The sequence below is a fragment of the Alexandromys fortis genome, unplaced genomic scaffold (genome assembly GCF_014885135.2).
Source record: "Alexandromys fortis isolate MF-2015 unplaced genomic scaffold, M_Fortis_MF-2015_v1.1 scaffold_99, whole genome shotgun sequence".
Classification (NCBI taxonomy): Eukaryota; Metazoa; Chordata; class Mammalia; order Rodentia; family Cricetidae; genus Alexandromys; species Alexandromys fortis.
Window position 1 is genome coordinate 3782541 of NW_026067982.1, and position 16792 is coordinate 3799332.

A 16792-nucleotide genomic window follows, 5' to 3' on the forward strand; every position below is an offset into this window, starting at 1 on the left:
ATACGTGATTGTGGGGAAGCAAAGAACAAAGACATCATTTTAATACCTTTAGATGAAGATTAAGGATTTCTTAGAATTAAAGAAATTTTTATATTTATAATATGGCACATCATCTCTTTAAGACTATGATTGGTTACAAAAGTAATCAGCTTTTTTCCTGGAATTAGTCATTTCAATTTCATGTACTCTGGATTATTATTACAGGGTTGCTCATGAGTGTTTGGTGTGTATATTGATTTTTTTTTATTTGAGGAGAGCAGTGAAGCATTAGGTCAGTGGGGGAGAAGGGGAATGGTTAGCTCTTGTAAATTGATGTAAACATATATCAAATTTAGGGATGATAATTTTGCATTGGTGGAGAGGAACTACTTCTTTTGTATATTCTGAATGATTTTTACATATTAATATCTCAACAGCTGAACTCCTTAAACTGTGCACTCATGGTTACATAGGGAAATCGTAGGGAGATTAATGTCCTCAAAGTGCTAATGACTTTAAGAATTTGAACAGACAGGTTCGTTTTACTGAATGAACCCATCCTGTGTTCTAGCCGAGAGGGTGTGTTGCTTGGGAAGGAGCACCATCCTCACGGCACGAACTTAGGGGCTACGACTCACACTGCCTCATCCTCCCTTTCCCAGGCCATCATAAAACACTGTGCTTACATTTCTCTTCACAAAATATAATCATGTGCCAGTCGCTTATCGAAAAGCAATGCGACTCAAACAATAAAGAGGAAGGCATCAAAGCAGACAGTGCTTATCTGACTTGTAAGGAAAACACAAAGGGAAAAAACAGATTCAAAGTCAGAGCCAGAGTAGTCAGGGTCAGGGAGATACCACATGGAAAAGAGGTGTTCTTTTCACCACTAAGAAATGTTAATAAAGACATCTTTAACTAAAAAAAAAAAAAAAAAAAAAAAAGCAAGAAAACTAAGACCTAGCCAGAGTGCGAGGCTTGCCAAGGTGTCAGCAGTACAAATGTCAAGTCCAGCCTCATTTCACCAGACGAACCACAGTGGAGCGCTTCATTTGGGAGGAATGCAACAGATGTTGTAGGCATTGTAGATCTGTTTATTAAAGTTTCCTAGTAGACAGCAGTAAGGCTTTTGCCTATTCTAATCTTTATGTTGAGAGGCGCCTTTACCTAAAGGCGGCACACTGATCAGCAAAGGTCATGATACACTACTGCTACATTTTAATTTTTGACTTTGATGACTCAGTATTTTGGGATTTCCAGCCCTTTGAATTATGGATTCTAATCTAAATAATACGACAAGTTATAGCAGGGGTCAGTGAGCTTTTGCTATAAAAAGCCTACAGTATTTTAGGTTTTGTGGCCCCTACAGTCAGTCGTGGTCACAACTCCACTGTGCTGCTGCTGTTGGAAACGAGGTGCAGACATAGCATAAGTGAGTGGGCATTCCGTGTGTCAATAAAACTTTACTTACAAAAACAAGAAGTGGGCATAGCATGCCAACTCCTGACTTGCAGAATTCTGGTTATTTGACATACGAGTTTCTTGAAAGAGTGGCCTCAGATGGAACCTGCTGAGGCAATGGATATGAAGCCAAGCCTGCAACTAGAGCAATCTTATTTTGAACCACTGGCTCTTCACCCTTAACAACAGACACACCATTCCTGCCTTGTAATCTAACAACACCAGCTATGAGGTCCATTTGCGAACAATTTCCACTGTTTGTGGCTAGAACTTAGGAAACAGTGAAAAGACTAGAAGGGACTCAGAACTTCCTCAGTCTAGTTCAGAGACTATCAACAGTCCAGTCACATTTTGTTTTTCGTTTTGTTTTGTTTGAGTTTTATATAGTTCATGTTTTTCGTTTTTTGTTTTGCGATGTGGTTTCTCTGTGTAAAACAATCCTGACTATCCTGAAACTCGCTTTGTAGAGTAAGCTGGCTTTGAACTCACAGAGATCTAATCTAACTACCTTTGCCTCCTGAGTGCTGGTATTAAAGGCATGCATCACCACCACCTGACTCCATGTGTTTTTCTGTCTTTTTGTATGTTTGTTTTTTTAAATTATCCTGCTGCAGTTTTAAAACTCTGAAGATTGTACACAATAAATAGATCTGCTTTGCCTAGGAAGACAAAGACGTGGTCACATTTTGCCCTTGAGAAAACAATCAGCTGATGCTGAATCATTACTGCTTCATTTAGACGTGTGGGATCCAACTGGACAATTTGCAGACCTTGAACAGGACTAACCAATTTACTCCATACACGAAGACTATATAAAGTTCTGAAGAAGTTTTGCCCACTCACATTTGAAACCAGAAGTCTCATTTAGGGACAACGGTGAGCACTGAGGCTTGCTCTTAGAGCTCTGAGGTTCAAGGATATGGCCTGCACTTGTAGGTGCTCTGAATAGGAAACACCATTGCTGGTCATTTGCCTTTGCCCCACTTCCTTCCATTTCCTTCACTTGGCCAGAAATTCTTAGTGGCTGTCGTCCTCTACGGAATACTAGCTAGGAACACAAAGGCCATCATTCCTCGGGCTGCTGACCACACCCACGGCCTAAAATATTTGTGCCCTGGGTACATTTTGAAGTGATGCACATTCCCACCTCCACAGACGCTCTCCTACCCAGCTGGGTTATGAATCAACAAGCTTTTGTCAATGGCCTTTTCTCCCCACACAGGCAGTTAAGAAACAACAGCCTCTAAAGGACAGTGATGTGGGAGGAGAGATTTCTGAGAACAGTTACTGACCACAAAGCTCCTTGTGGCAGGAGCTCAACAGGGGATCTGAACTCTTCCTAAAACATTAAGTGGCCCATGGCCAGAGTCTTCAATAGATTGTTTTTAAAAAGGTGCAGGGTCTGTCTAGAACAACATACTTTTACATAAAATGTTCCTATCAAGTGTAGTGACATTGATTTGTCAAACTCTTGGGCATGTTGAGTTTAGACAGACATGAATACAGGGGACCCAGCTTTACTATGTCTCACATAGTATCCACAAATTACCTATCTATAACTCTCCAAGGAGCTGTTTAATCACATTTATATCTTACAGATGCCAGCAACAAAACTGTGGTCTCGGTAAGTGATTAGGCATATAAATGCCATGAAGAATGGGCTAGTACAAGGAACCATTTTCGTGAGATCTTCCTCCACTAAGGTGGCAGCACCACAAAACCAAGGTAGTCTTGAAGACAGAAAGAGCAAGTGCCATCTGACCTGGAAGTGGTACTCTGAATAGCTCAGGAGGACAACAGTCAGAGGTTTTGATTTGTAGAAACAAGAGAACTCAGCCAAAGAACAGGTCGTCAAGCATGTATAATACTGGTGACAGATGGAAGACAAGAGGACTTTAAAATCTATTTCTTTTCTGCCTTGGAACAGCGCCTTCCTATTTCTATAAGGGAAAATGCTGCCAGGCACTAGTAAGTATAAAATTTCCTTTTAAAAAATTCCCTGAACCTGTATCTGCATAAATTGAGGTGTCATAGCCAAGTTTGCAAACTCACCAATCTCTAAGAGTCCCATTTATTGTGCAAAAGTCTACTGAGCTCTCTGTAGCTTCCTGGAAGCACAAAGGACACACTGGGCAGTGAATTGTGGCCAAAGGGGCTCCCTTTTTGTCCCTTAGCCCTCAACTTCCACACTGAAGTTGTTCTTTATTAATGGGATCTAGGAAACAGGCTTGACTAAAAAGAAAATGGAAAACTAAAATCCATAGAAGGAAGCAACTGGCCTTATTTATTTGGAACCCAACAAAAATCTTGGCCTGGAGCCCTTTTACAATAGGCCTGAACTTTTTCAGAGTCCAAGTCAACAAATAGACTTAAGTGAAGGATCAGAAAAGCCTTGATACAACTGTTAACTGCTTTGCTACCAATAAGCAGAATCTATTATCCACAGTCAATAATCCAGGTGTAGTAATGTGGTTCCGGGTAAGCCTTTTGAGAAATAAGTCACCCCAAAAGGAAAAGATGCAAATACTTCTACTCTAACCCTAACAGAGGGTTTCTAAGCACCAGGTCCTCATAAATCAAGCGCCGGGTGATGAAGAAATGCTAGCCTTTCCAAGAAGGCAGTGTGTATGAAAGGAATCACCATCCTGCACATGATGGCTTACGACGTAACACCCCTGGAAAGCTTTTCTGGATATGGTCACCAGTGTTGCTTAGCCCCTTATTGTCATGCTTTTCCACTGAAGTCTCTCAGAGTTCTACTCATGTGCGGTGGAGTGAGCACCTTATGAATGCACTTTCTACCGGATCAACTGTAAGGTTTCAAACATACATGAAAATACTCAAAAGCACAGAATAGAACACAAACTTTCAGAGGCGGACTGAAATATGGAGGGAGATAAGAGTACCAGAGAATGACCTATTCTATGGATTTTTGAGTTGATAGAGAACTGTAGTCTTGCTGGGCATGGTGGTGCATGCATTTATAGTACGTGCATTTAATCTCTGCACTTGGGAGGCAAAGTCAGGTAGATCTCTGTGACTTCAAGGCTAACCTGGTCTACAAAGCAAGTTCCAGGACAGCTAGGGCTCTTACACAGAGAAACCCTGTCTTTAACGCCTCACCCTCCTCACCCCTACAAAAAAAAACAAAACAAAATGAAAACAACCAAAAATTGCAGTCTTTCTGGACAAAGAAACTGAGCACACTACAGAGTCAACAACTGTAGTTGTTGGAAGTGAGAGGGAAATCTCAAAAGAAAGGAACTAAAGCAAAAGTACCTTAAATTCTGTGCATAATTTCTGCCCAGTTTGTTTGTTTGTTTTTAACTAAGACCTGAAATATATGCAGGACAAACGCCGGGAAAGATAAAAGAACTAAAATAAAATTTGAGCTGCTACCCAAGACAGTTTATAAGCAGCGCTCAATGAAGTTTAAAACTATGTTCCTGCAAGCATCAGCATCAACAGCACTCTTCAGAGGAATATAACAGAGCCTACAACATGAAGCAGTTACGAAGCCAGACATTCTAGTACGTATCTGCAGTCCTAGCACTTGGTAGATTAAGGTAAGATTGGGGGCTTGAGGCCCACCTAGGCAATACAGTGAGATCTTGTCTCAAAAAACCTAAGTAGTAAGTAATAAAAACATCTTTCCAATGCTCAGGACCTTACTACTTACTCAGTGTGAAGTGTTCTACCATTGGGCTAACCCCCCTCCTCACCCCCTCCCCCAGGAAAAGGATTCTTAAAGTAATTATTTAACTATCTTTAGCAAAGAAAAATATGCTTTTGGTGAACAAAGAAGAAATCCCAACAGAGAAGATGAATTAAAAAGAAACCGAACTAGAACTCAAAGATAAAATACACAGAATTATGTCTTTGCCTTCATTTGAGAATCCCTTATTTCCTCTTTAAGTTATTCTCTTTCTTTCAGCTCTGGAACTGGGTCAGTTGGGTTCCACAGCAGTACAGATCAGACCCATACAGTTCCCAGTGTTCTGACGACAAGTCAGATGGGAGCTGAAGCCTGACTCATTCACAGCCGGTCTCTGCTCAGCTGGAGATCCCACTTCACCTGATTTGTGTTTGTGCCTAAACTAAATGAAAATTTGCTGAACACTACGGTTAAAAGTTGTGCTCTTTCAGAAGGGTGCACTTTGAGAGGTAGTTAAGACTTAAGAGACATTTAGTGGAAAGATTTCATTTCCTGAGGTTATAAAGGTCAGATGCTTAATACCAGGCTTATGACTGGCTCCTACATGGACCAAATATTTCATCTGGGAGGCAAGCTGGGTGTGGTGTGCACATCTGTAGTCCCAGCATTACAGAGGCAGAGGTAGGAGGATCCCTATGAGTTTGAGGCCAGCCAGGCTACACAGAGACCCTGTCTCTTCAGAACACATGCTATGAAATGCTCCTGCAGAAGGGGCTTCATACAGATGTAGGTGTTTCCTGTAAAAGCAGGGGCATCTCACGCTTCTGCAGTAATTCCAACATGGGTCCCTAGAAGGAAACTTAGAAAGGGTGAGTCTAGGTTTATTCTGGATCCCATTCCGGCCCCCCCTGTTTTGGTCACAAGATTCTCTACCATGAGTTACATACTTCAGAAACAATCAGCTTCCAACCCCTCAGATTCCTTGTGTCCTCAAAAGCAGGACATGACAGGAAGGGCATGTACCTGGATGAAACAACAGGATCCAATTCATAAAAAGCCACAATTGCCACCGTAAGAGAGATTACCACACACACCTGCTATGGATTAGTTTCCCTGGGAGCAAGAGAATGACGATTTCATTCAATTATGACAAATCAATGATATCCCAAGTAAGAGAATAAACACCTCCCTCAAGCACGCTCTTGGCAACTTATAATATGCACCCACTACAGCCATTTACCTATTAGAGGGACCCATGCTTCTCTTAGTTAAAGTAAGATTACTCCACCAGAAAAGGAAAAAAGTAGGACAAGAGTAAAAAAAAAAAATCTTAAGAGCTATAATTCCATTTCCCCCTTAGTTCTACAAAGCCTACAATACATCATCCAGTGATACAGAATTCCAGAAACTTTACAAAATTCCTTTTTAAAATTTATTTTTGTTATCAAAGAGAATGTCCAGAAACATTGAGTACTAAAGAATTTTTGTTCATGGCATCGTTTTACAAAACTTCCTAATGGACAGTGAATATTTCACTTTACTTTATTGGTGTATTCCTTCATTTATTAATGATGAGGTGGACGAACTGAACTGATGAAATTACTTAAAAAAAATTCCAGACAACCATATAAAGGAAAAACATCCATTCTCATTCTGAATCTGTTGACTGGAGTGAACTCAGTGGCCACACCACTACCACTGGCTCAGAACCAACTTCCCCACAGGAGGGAGCTGCTAGCATCTTCTCAGTAAGCCACAGAGGTCTCTCAGGTATAGGCACCATGTTTGAAGTCTCACACAAAATGTCTGTGTCACTTAAATTACACAACGTGGCAGTATTTATTTCATGGGGACATAATATTTAAAGGGGCAAAGTAGAAAAGAATCCGTTTGTATGTCATGTGTGAGTATGTTATTGGACTGTGCATGGGCTTAGGGCACGGCAACCCTTCATAAAGTAGGCGTTCCACCAGTGCAGCATCTGAGGGTCCCACTTGCTCTTGGTGCCGAGCATGCCTGTCAATGAACATGGTTAGTCTGGGTCTTCTGCTGGCTGAGATGGTCTGAACTGAGTTCTGTTGTTCCTCTCTGACACTCCATCCCTATTTTTCAGCTTCAGGATATGTGGGGTACTTGACTGTTTCTATCTTCTCTCGGACTTTGTAGGAAGGGTACAGGCCTGTTTTCCCCAGTTTTCTGTTGACACCTTTAGAATAACCATCCCAGTGGTTTCCAGCCACACCGATGATATCTCCAGGTTCCATGGGGATTTCCGCGTCAGTTCGAGGTTGGTGAGGATAAACCGCAATCTGGTTGTGGGCATTTTGTCCTCCAAAATAGTAGATGTCATCTAGCGAATGGAAGTTTGCAGAAGCATCAGGATGCAGCGTTTGCATGATTTCATAAGCAACCCGACAGACCTTGGAAAAGAGGGTGAATGAGGTGTTAGTACACAGTGCAAACACCCTGCCGCACATCAGTCTCTAACCAAAGACAGGCTCTAGGGCAAAGAGGGCTAAGAACAGTCAGTCCATTGCTGTCAGCTGATGACGGGGACTTACTCTTTATGCCTACCCACATGCGCGCACACACAAACAGATGTGCATACACACACATAAGTTTTAGAATTAAAACAGCAGGAGCTATAATTATATTGTACAAGGTAATTTAAGAATATGAATTAACTGATTTTTAATAAACATTATTAAGAGCTACAAGGTCTTCCAAGCTGGGAACCAGTAACACAAAAGTAAGTATGATCAAGTTTTTATCTAGAGAATTTAAGGTTTGGGACTAGCACCTCAAATAACACAAATATTGTGGCTCTCATCCTTTCACCCACTCTTTTTTTTTAAAAGTTAAATTAATTTTTATTTGTATTAATGTATATGTTCATATGTCTCTCTGTGTGCACGTGTATTCATGTGCAAGTCTTGTAGAAGCCAGAAGGTTGTCAGATCCCCCTGGAGCTTAGTTATAGGAAGTTGTGAGCGGCCCCACGTGGGACTGGACTCCGATCACTCTAAACAGCTGAACCACCTCTCCAGCTCCCTTTGTTGACTCTTAACCACAGTGTTTTCTCAGAACTCTCCTCAGTAGAGATTTATGTATTTACTGATGAGCAATGAGCAAGTGGGTTTAAACATAGCAGCTATTCCTAAAGAACTCTAAAGTGTGCTCCATACATAAGAGCATGTTTAGATTGATACAAGCTGGAGTAATAATCTTTAAGGAAGATATATTTGCCCAACTCGTGTTGCTTTAAGATTACTTAAAAGATTCTTCTGTTAAAGAATGTTCTCGCTAGCAGGTAAAACGGCATACTCTGAACTTCACTTCTGGGATTTACTATGTTGGTGACAAAAGCTAAGCTCCCGTCACAGAAGGGCAGCACCCAGGCAATCGACAGAGTCACTAGAAAGTAAAATGGGCTTTGGATCCCTTCCTGAGCCAGGTGATGACAGCAGAGAACCATCATGTTGCCTACAACATTTTTCTTTTTTACATTCTGACTGGGGTCTCAATTCAGGTCAAATTTCTCTACATCTCTACTTTGCTTATCTTGGTTAATAAATTTTCATTGTCCTTATGCCAACATTTTGCATCTACTTAAAAATGAAACCACTATTAATAGCTGTTAATCTGCTAATGGCACTTTCAAATGACTCAGCAGATGTTTATAAACTGAGACATTCGTGGAGATCAAAAACTGAATGAAGATGTTCTTTTTCTTTCTTTCTGAGTTATGCTGGGCAGTGAGCCCAGGGCTTTGTACACAGACAAGCATTATAACCTGAGCAATACTTTATTCTGAGACACTCATCTTCTAACATTTAAAACACAAAACAAACAAACAGAAACAAAAAAAGACTAGGTTAACCCTCACCTCAACTTCCTGGAAAATTTGAATTTCAGAAACTTGAGCACAAAGGCTAGATATAATTGGCAAATCAAACTAAAGAGAGACAACTTTCTATTTTTTTTTCGGGAATTAAAATACAAAGTGATTAAGAGAAACTGACTTAAGTCTTAGTGCTATAGCTTTAAGTACTGACAGAAAGAATCAAGACAATGATTTTTATTTGTTTTTGAGATAAGGGCTCCTCTAGCTCAGGAAGGCCTCAGACTCTTATATAGCTAAGGATGACCTTGAACTCTTAGTCTTCCTACCTCTATTTCTAATGCTGGGATATTAGCATGTGCCACCAGAAACTAAGTTTATCTCGGGACTGCCATGGTATAGATTGGATCAATGGTAGAAAAAAAAAAACTATTTTAAAACAAGAATAAAAGCAATTTGGAACATTTAAACTACAAATTTAAAGACGCAGAGAAAGAAAAATTAAATTGAACTCTGGAAAGAAACAAATATCATCACTGACAGACCAAATACAAAATGGTGGTCTCCTAAGATTACATCCTCAAATTCCTGTGGCAATCTTAGTTCATAGTATGTCACATTCTGACAGTCACAAAAATGCCTAATGACACCTTTCTCAGAAAGTATCCTCATTGAGACACATAACAGTAATTAAAATAATGAAGCTCTATTAATGACAATCTAAATAACATGGAAGAAGCTAATGTTTGCTGAGCTTTGGTTGTCAAATATTGATGTGAGACATTACTTGACATAATCCTCCTAGGACCCCATAAGATTCTATCATTCGGAACTAAAAACAAAACGTCTGTCCCTGTTACACTACTAGTAAGTGCTAGATTTAAGTTTGAACCCAGGCAATCTGCATAGATTTGTAACTGCCATACATATTTTCTCTTACAAATCTTATGCTCCATATTCGTTCTGTCACATCCAGAAAGACACAACCTAAGAGCTAAGTTATCCTTGGGAAACCTGAGTTTTCTCTTCTGGGTCCTTCCTTCTACCCTTCAGCCTTTCTTAGCCCGAAATGCAAGGCTGCATTACTCTCAGGATGACCACAAGTCTACCATAGCAGTCACCCACAAACGATTAAACCTCTTCAGTTTTTAATGCATTGCTCTCATTAAGAACACTGCCCTGTGTTCCACAAGGTCTTGCTTTTTGAGAAAATTTTAATAATTAGTTTATGTTTTGTTAGTTATTTGTTAGCCTTTGTTGAGTACATCTGTATTTTCCTAAACCAAAGGATTAAATAATGATAAATTTCAGTTGGGACAATACAAAAGAGATTTCTGGACAAATGTGGATTTGGGTACCTCCAATCACCCTAGTGCTGTAGGGGTGGCATTTTATCTTATAATAATGGTGATAATAGCAGCAGTTGACCTTAATGAGTACTGATTGCATTCCAGGCTGTAGCTGGAGGTTTTTTGTCCCACCCACCAGTTCCTGATTAACCACTCTGAAACTTAATATATAATTGTTTGGCCAATGGCTTAGGCTTCTTATTGGCAAGCTCTTACTATAAATTAGCCCATTTCTATTAGTTTATATTTTACCATGAGCCTTGTGACTTGCTGGTGATATCTGAACCTCTTTTGGATATCTCCTCCATTCCGCCTACTCTATCTGTGTTTGGACTTCCTGTCAACTTTCCTCTGCTAAGCCATTGGTCAAAACAGCTTTATTCATCAACCAATAAAGGCAGCACATATACAGAAGGACTTCCCACATCACCAGGCACAGTCTCAGAGCAAGCCCTCCCTACAAACTCCTTTCACTGCCACACAAAACCTCCAAGTACTATTTCTACTCATTTTAAAGATGAAGAAACTAAGTCACAGGGAGATTTTGTGACTTTACTCTGAAAAATACAAAAATTAGATAGTAAATACTACAGCAACAATTAGAATTCGCTCTGGTTTGAGAGTATGTGCTCTCAAGCACATATGAATCTGCTTCTGGATAAGCAACTGGAACTGTAGATAGCATACAGTAGGTGGTCAGTGATTATCTGCTGAGTAAGTGGTACTCCAGTGATGGATGCTCGAGTCCATATACAACATTCTAAATAAATAAGGGTTGTTTATCTCAATCCTGGGGGCAATTTACTGCTAAGAGCTAGAAGGATCATTATAGTATTGGTGTCTGCATTCAACTACATTCGACTTCCTGGACTTTACAAACTCAAATCATGTGTTAGGCAGTGAAGGCTTGCAGTTGATGGCAATATTCAAGGCTGGTACTCTGAACGTGCGTGACAGAGAGGGTTACTCTTACAGACATAACATGGCTCTGTATACAGTGTATTTTATTTCATTGTGTGCCAACGCTGTATTACTTTCTAGCGGATTATTAAGCATACAGTGATGACTAACAGCAAAAATTCCTGCTAAATGATATAATACAGGTATAAGGGCTTTAAAAAATATTTAAAAGGTAAATATCCACTAGTCTGACTATAACCCTTAGAAGTAAATATCCAGCTGAGTATATGGGCTTCCGAGCTTTCTCACAGCAGATAGGACCTTGTTTTTGCCAAATCAGACAGTCAGGCAGAGGCTTTCCCAGTATGAGAATCTGAAAGCCATTCTCAGGTCAGTGGGTGAGGTGGGCAATCTGCACGCCTTTCCTTTAGATTGGTTTGTTTTTCTATATCAAGAGAGGACGAAACCAGTTTTTGTTACACTGTGTGAATGTCCAAATGAATGCAATACGTGGCACAGTACAGCACCCAGCACCAAAGGTGAGCGGTACCCAGGCTGACTCAGGACAGACTTCTTGTCCTCCATGCTGGGAAGCAGAAACAGGGCTCACAACTTTTATCCTGTGTTTTCTCTTTGCCACTCTCAGAAGGTATTTACTACTGCTTCATGGACTACACCTCAATGGAAATTCCTACCCAAAGTGAATGTTATTCTTAATTTTGTCCTTTGGGATTTCCAAAATCTGATTCAAAGTATATAATGTCATCAGTCCTGTTCTGTGGGTTTGGAATTAAAGAATGAGGACTGTTTTAACAACTGCTATAAAAGGAGGTGTCATAGGGAAAAAGTCAAATTACTAAGCAATGCTGCTCATTAAACAAAGTAAACTTCAACAGCATTAAGATATCTTTTATTTTTAAGATTCACTAAGTTTATTTTACAAATCATAAAAGATTTCTTACAAAAGAGCATTACATTTTATGTGTCTGGGTGCTTGCCTAAATGTATGTCTGTGTATCATGTGTGTGCTTGGTGCCAATGGAGGCCAGAAGAGGGCACTGGATCCCTTGAACTGGAGTTACAGATATTTGTGATCCACTTTGTGGGTGCTGGGAATGGAATTTGGATCCTCTGGAAGAACAGCAGGTGCTCTTAACTGCTGAGCCATCTCTCCAGTCCCAATGTTTAGGTCTTTAAGCATCTACAATTGCTTTGGCAAACCAGACTCCAGAGTAGTAAAAACTGATTCTACAACTGGAAATCAAAATTTTCAGAAAACCTTTTTGATATTTCATTTATCTTCCAATGAGCTTCCAACTACTTCCATTTCTTCAGCAATATTTTGTTTGCTTCAGTAATATGGCTTTAGCAAATAAGAATATAAATGATCACGTAGATGGTTTGTGCACGGCGTTTCCACTAACACATAATAGAATGACTAACTTTTGTCTGAAATGTCAACTTGACATAAACCTAGACATACCTTGGAAAAAGGAATGTTTTTTTATTGATTGATTTTATTGAGCTTTATATTTTTCTCTGCTCCCCTCCCATCCTCTCCTGTCCCTGTCATCCCCCTCCCATGGTCCCCTACAGTGACTGTGTGGGCCCTAAGCATTTCCCACAACCACAGCAGAAATAATGAATGGAGTTGTTGAGTTACACGTTTCAAGTGCCTTTGAAAATGTAAGATCATATAGCTTGAAGTGTAGCATGTAGGAAACAGCTGCCTGCCAACCACTACTGAAAATTCTCTAGAATAGGCATGTGAATAACTATTCACATGCATAGCATACATATTAGCAGCTAGTGTGTTTAATACATTGCTGAGTATATCGTTATTTCACATTGGTGTAGGAGGTCCTTCTGTATTTGCGTTGCTTTCATTGGTTGAATAAAGAAACTGCCTTGGCCTTTTGATAGGGCAGCCCTTAGGTGGGCGGAGAAGACAGAACAGAATTCTGGGAGGAAGAAAGCAGAGACAGGCAGACACCATGATTCTCCTGCCCAAGACTGACTCTGGTTAGACTCATGCCAGTAAGCCACAGTCAAGTGGCGATACACAGATTTATTGGAAAAGGGTTAAATCAAGATGTGAGAGTTGGCCAAGAAGAGGTTAGATATAATGGGCCAGGCAATAATTTAATGAGTACAATTTCTGTGTGGCTATTTTGGGTGTAAGCTAGCCGGGCAGGACGGAACAGAAGGGCCCGCGCCCCTCACCACAGCAAGTCTTTAGTTCTCATAAAACTATGCACTAGAACACATCATTATTACTGTTTTTAAAAGTAAAAGAAAAACCACAAAACACAAATAGTTATCTAACTGATCTGCTCAAGGCCAAACAGCTAAGTGGTCAGAGTTGGTCTACATAATCTATCTGCAAAGCCTGTGTTTCCTCATTCCTCTTCTCTGTAAAATTCATGGCATGGTATTCTGACCTGTGAATGACTTTTTCTTTTGTTCTTTTTGCGATGGTAAGACATTTCTAGAGCACTTTTCATGCAATTCCAGTTTTAGCTTATGACAAGGAAACTCGAACAACTTTATTAAGCTGCACTAATTATTTCTTTATCAAAAATATTTGTACAAAAATTCCTATGGTATAAGTGAAAGTAGAACTTATGTGTAACTAAATATGGAATTAATCCACATTCTTAAACGCTACAGTTGTCAGCCATCAAATAAGATGAGTTAATAGAAGCGATCGCCTTGGACAAACTGCCACTCACTACAGACAATTACACTGTGTTTCATGAACACTTCTATTCTGAACCCTAACACAAAATACTGCAGTTATTCCAGTCTACTTTGTTAGAAAATATTGTTTGAGATTTGCTTTGGTATAAATGGTCAAAAATTACTCTGGGTAAGCTGGTGGTGGTGGTGCACACCTTTAATCCCAGCACTTGGGAGGCAGAGACAGGTGGATTTCTGTGAGTTTGAGGCTAGCCTGGTCTACAGCATGAGTTCCAGGACATGCTCCAAAGCTACAGAGAAAACCTGTCTTGAAAAACCAAAAAGAAAGAAAGAAAGAAAGAAAGAAAGAAAGAAAGAAAGGAAGGAAGGAAGGAAGGAAGGAAGGAAGGAAGGAAGGAAGGAAGGAAGGAAGGAAGACTGGCTGGAGGACAGACTTCAGGCAAGCAATGGCCCCAGGAAGAGTTTCTCTTTCTTAAAACGTTAATTTTGTATTCCATTTATGAGTGCATGCATGCACTCCCTGAGACTGAAGTCTGAGCTCAGGTCATCAGGCATGCCAGCATGTACATTTACCTACTGGGCTATCTTCTTTGTCAAATGACTCTTTTTATTTTTTTCCATTTATTTTTGAGATTATAATAATATAATTACATCGTTTCTCCCTTCCCTTTCCTCCTCCTAGTTCTCCCACACACCCCTCTCCTTGCTCTCTTTCAAATTCATGGCCTCTTTCTTCGTTAATTTTTATCACATGCATTTACGTATATATGTACAAGCATATATGTTCCTAAGTATAACCTGCTTAGACTGTATTATCAGGTAGCTAGGTTCTCAGAAATAGGAGTGGGATCAAGTAGACACATACCTCATCTATGGGCAAGGAAAAGGTGCTTTTTGCAGACAGAATCCCTAGTTAAACACTGCCATTAGATGCCTCCATGGGAATTTGAAGGCTAAGGAGATTTTTTTGTTGAGATCAGATTCCTGCTGTGAGACTCCTGTTTTGTGTAGCTGTTTCACACAGTGAGTTGTATTCTTATTTCACTATAAAGAACTATAGCCTTTGCATTGACGAGCACCTTCCAAAGGTTTTATCAACATCCTGCTTTAAGGTACTGACTGTGATACTGTAAAAAATATGATCCATTTCTTTATTCTTTCCCATGGAAACTGTGCTTTCTCTTACATATTCTCTTTACCATGAGGTTCTCAGCATCATGCACACTTATTTCACACCAATTTATAATTTTTTGTAACTGTCCTGTAGTTGTATTGATTCTGAATGAGAGCAAGACTCATATGTCCAACTCACAATAAATACTGCAGCCCCAGTATTCCATGGGGCACAGAAGACTGACTAGATACCACATAAACACACACACACACACACACACACACCCCAAACCTGGAACATATATGCAACAACCAGACTCAAGGAGTTATTGCAATAGTGTAGTAATTAAGTTTTTAAAACTGAAAATTTTAAACTTAAGCTCCTTGCTTCACAGAAATGTAATCGGATTTGTGAAAGACTTGCATTTACTATCTTTATTATAACACAAGGGAGGCAAAAGGCTAGGAACTTAAGTCTCATCGTATCATTGTACTGAAATGTAGAAATGGATGGATTTTGGTCACATACTGGCAGTTTGCAGAATCAGGAAGGTATAAACTTAAGCACGTTAAGTGCTGTTTTTGTTAGATGCTATGAACAACCTTTTTAACTGGATTCAGTGGAGATGTATTCAGTCATTGCTGTAAATAACTAAATATTCAATGCGCTCCAGCAGTTTTCTGTGGGATCTCTTCATTCTTTCACAAAAGATAGCACTACTGAGTATAAAGGCAATTATACCAGAGTCATGCTAACACTAAAAACACAAACACTATTTTCCTGCTCAGCACACAGTGTGTGCTTACCATTAAAACATACCACCACTTACCTGGGATGAAAAAGTACACACTAGGAAGTCCGCCTGGGAAAGAAAGTGTATATCCAGGATCACACCCCGAAGTGAATTTTCTGTATATCGGTTGTGAAGTCCAGCTGACCAAGAAATAGAGTTATCACTAATAAATTCGTAATTGGAGTACCTGAAAAAAGGAAGAGATTTATGCATAACTAAGCTTACAGAATTCTACAGGAAGGAGACTGCTTCTTTATCAAAAGTTCCCTCCTTAGCAACGAGAACTTGGTAGCACTTAATAGCGAAGTCGAAGCATCTCTCAAGTCAACAGTGGAAAATAATATCTTGCACATTAAATGTTATTGAAGCCAGGAGGGGTGGCGATATTCTATAGTCAAAATATTCAGCTGGCTGAAACAGGAGGACTGTGAGATCAAGGCTGGCCTGACTACACAGCAGAACCGTGTTTTAAAAAATATTATGGATCTAATCTACATGGAAAGTAGAAAAAGACAAGATTTCCTGAGTAAATTGGGAGCATGGGGACTGTGGGAGAGTAGAAGTAGAGGGGAGAGGAAGGGAGGGGAGCAGGAAAAAAATGTATAGCCCAATAAAATCAATGAAAAAGAATATTATGGGTATATTATCTTTTTTAAAAAATATTTATTTATTTATTAAGTATACAGCATTCTGCCTGCGTGTATGCCTGCAGGCCAGAAGAGGACACCAGATCTCATTACAGATGGTTGTGAGCCACCATGTGGTTGCTGGGAATTGAACTCAGGACCTTTGGAAGAGCAGGCAGTGCTCTTAACCTCTGAGCCATCTCTCAGCCCCTGGGTATATTATCTTACACACACACATACTTCATTACTACCTTTAGCAATTCATGACAGAAGAAAACTGAAGACTTCTTATTCTCTTTGTAATGAGAACCCTTCTAAGAATTTAGCCAAGCTTCCTCCATATTGGAATGAAGCTGTTTAAGAAATACATCATG

The 16792-nt window shown here is 39.8% G+C and overlaps 1 protein-coding gene across 1 annotated transcript in view; it reads right to left on the reverse strand.

The window, feature by feature from the left end:
- Nucleotides 1-6513: 6513 nt before the first annotated feature.
- The window catches only part of Fut8 (fucosyltransferase 8), an 81486-nt gene continuing 71207 nt past the window's right edge, over nt 6514-16792 (reverse strand). The window contains exons 7-8 of the mRNA XM_050158626.1: nt 15829-15979; nt 6514-7515 (exon numbers count right to left, since the gene is read on the reverse strand). Coding sequence (XP_050014583.1) covers nt 7198-7515; nt 15829-15979 — 469 coding nt within the window. The 3' untranslated portion in view covers nt 6514-7197. The remainder of the gene's footprint in view (nt 7516-15828; nt 15980-16792) is intronic.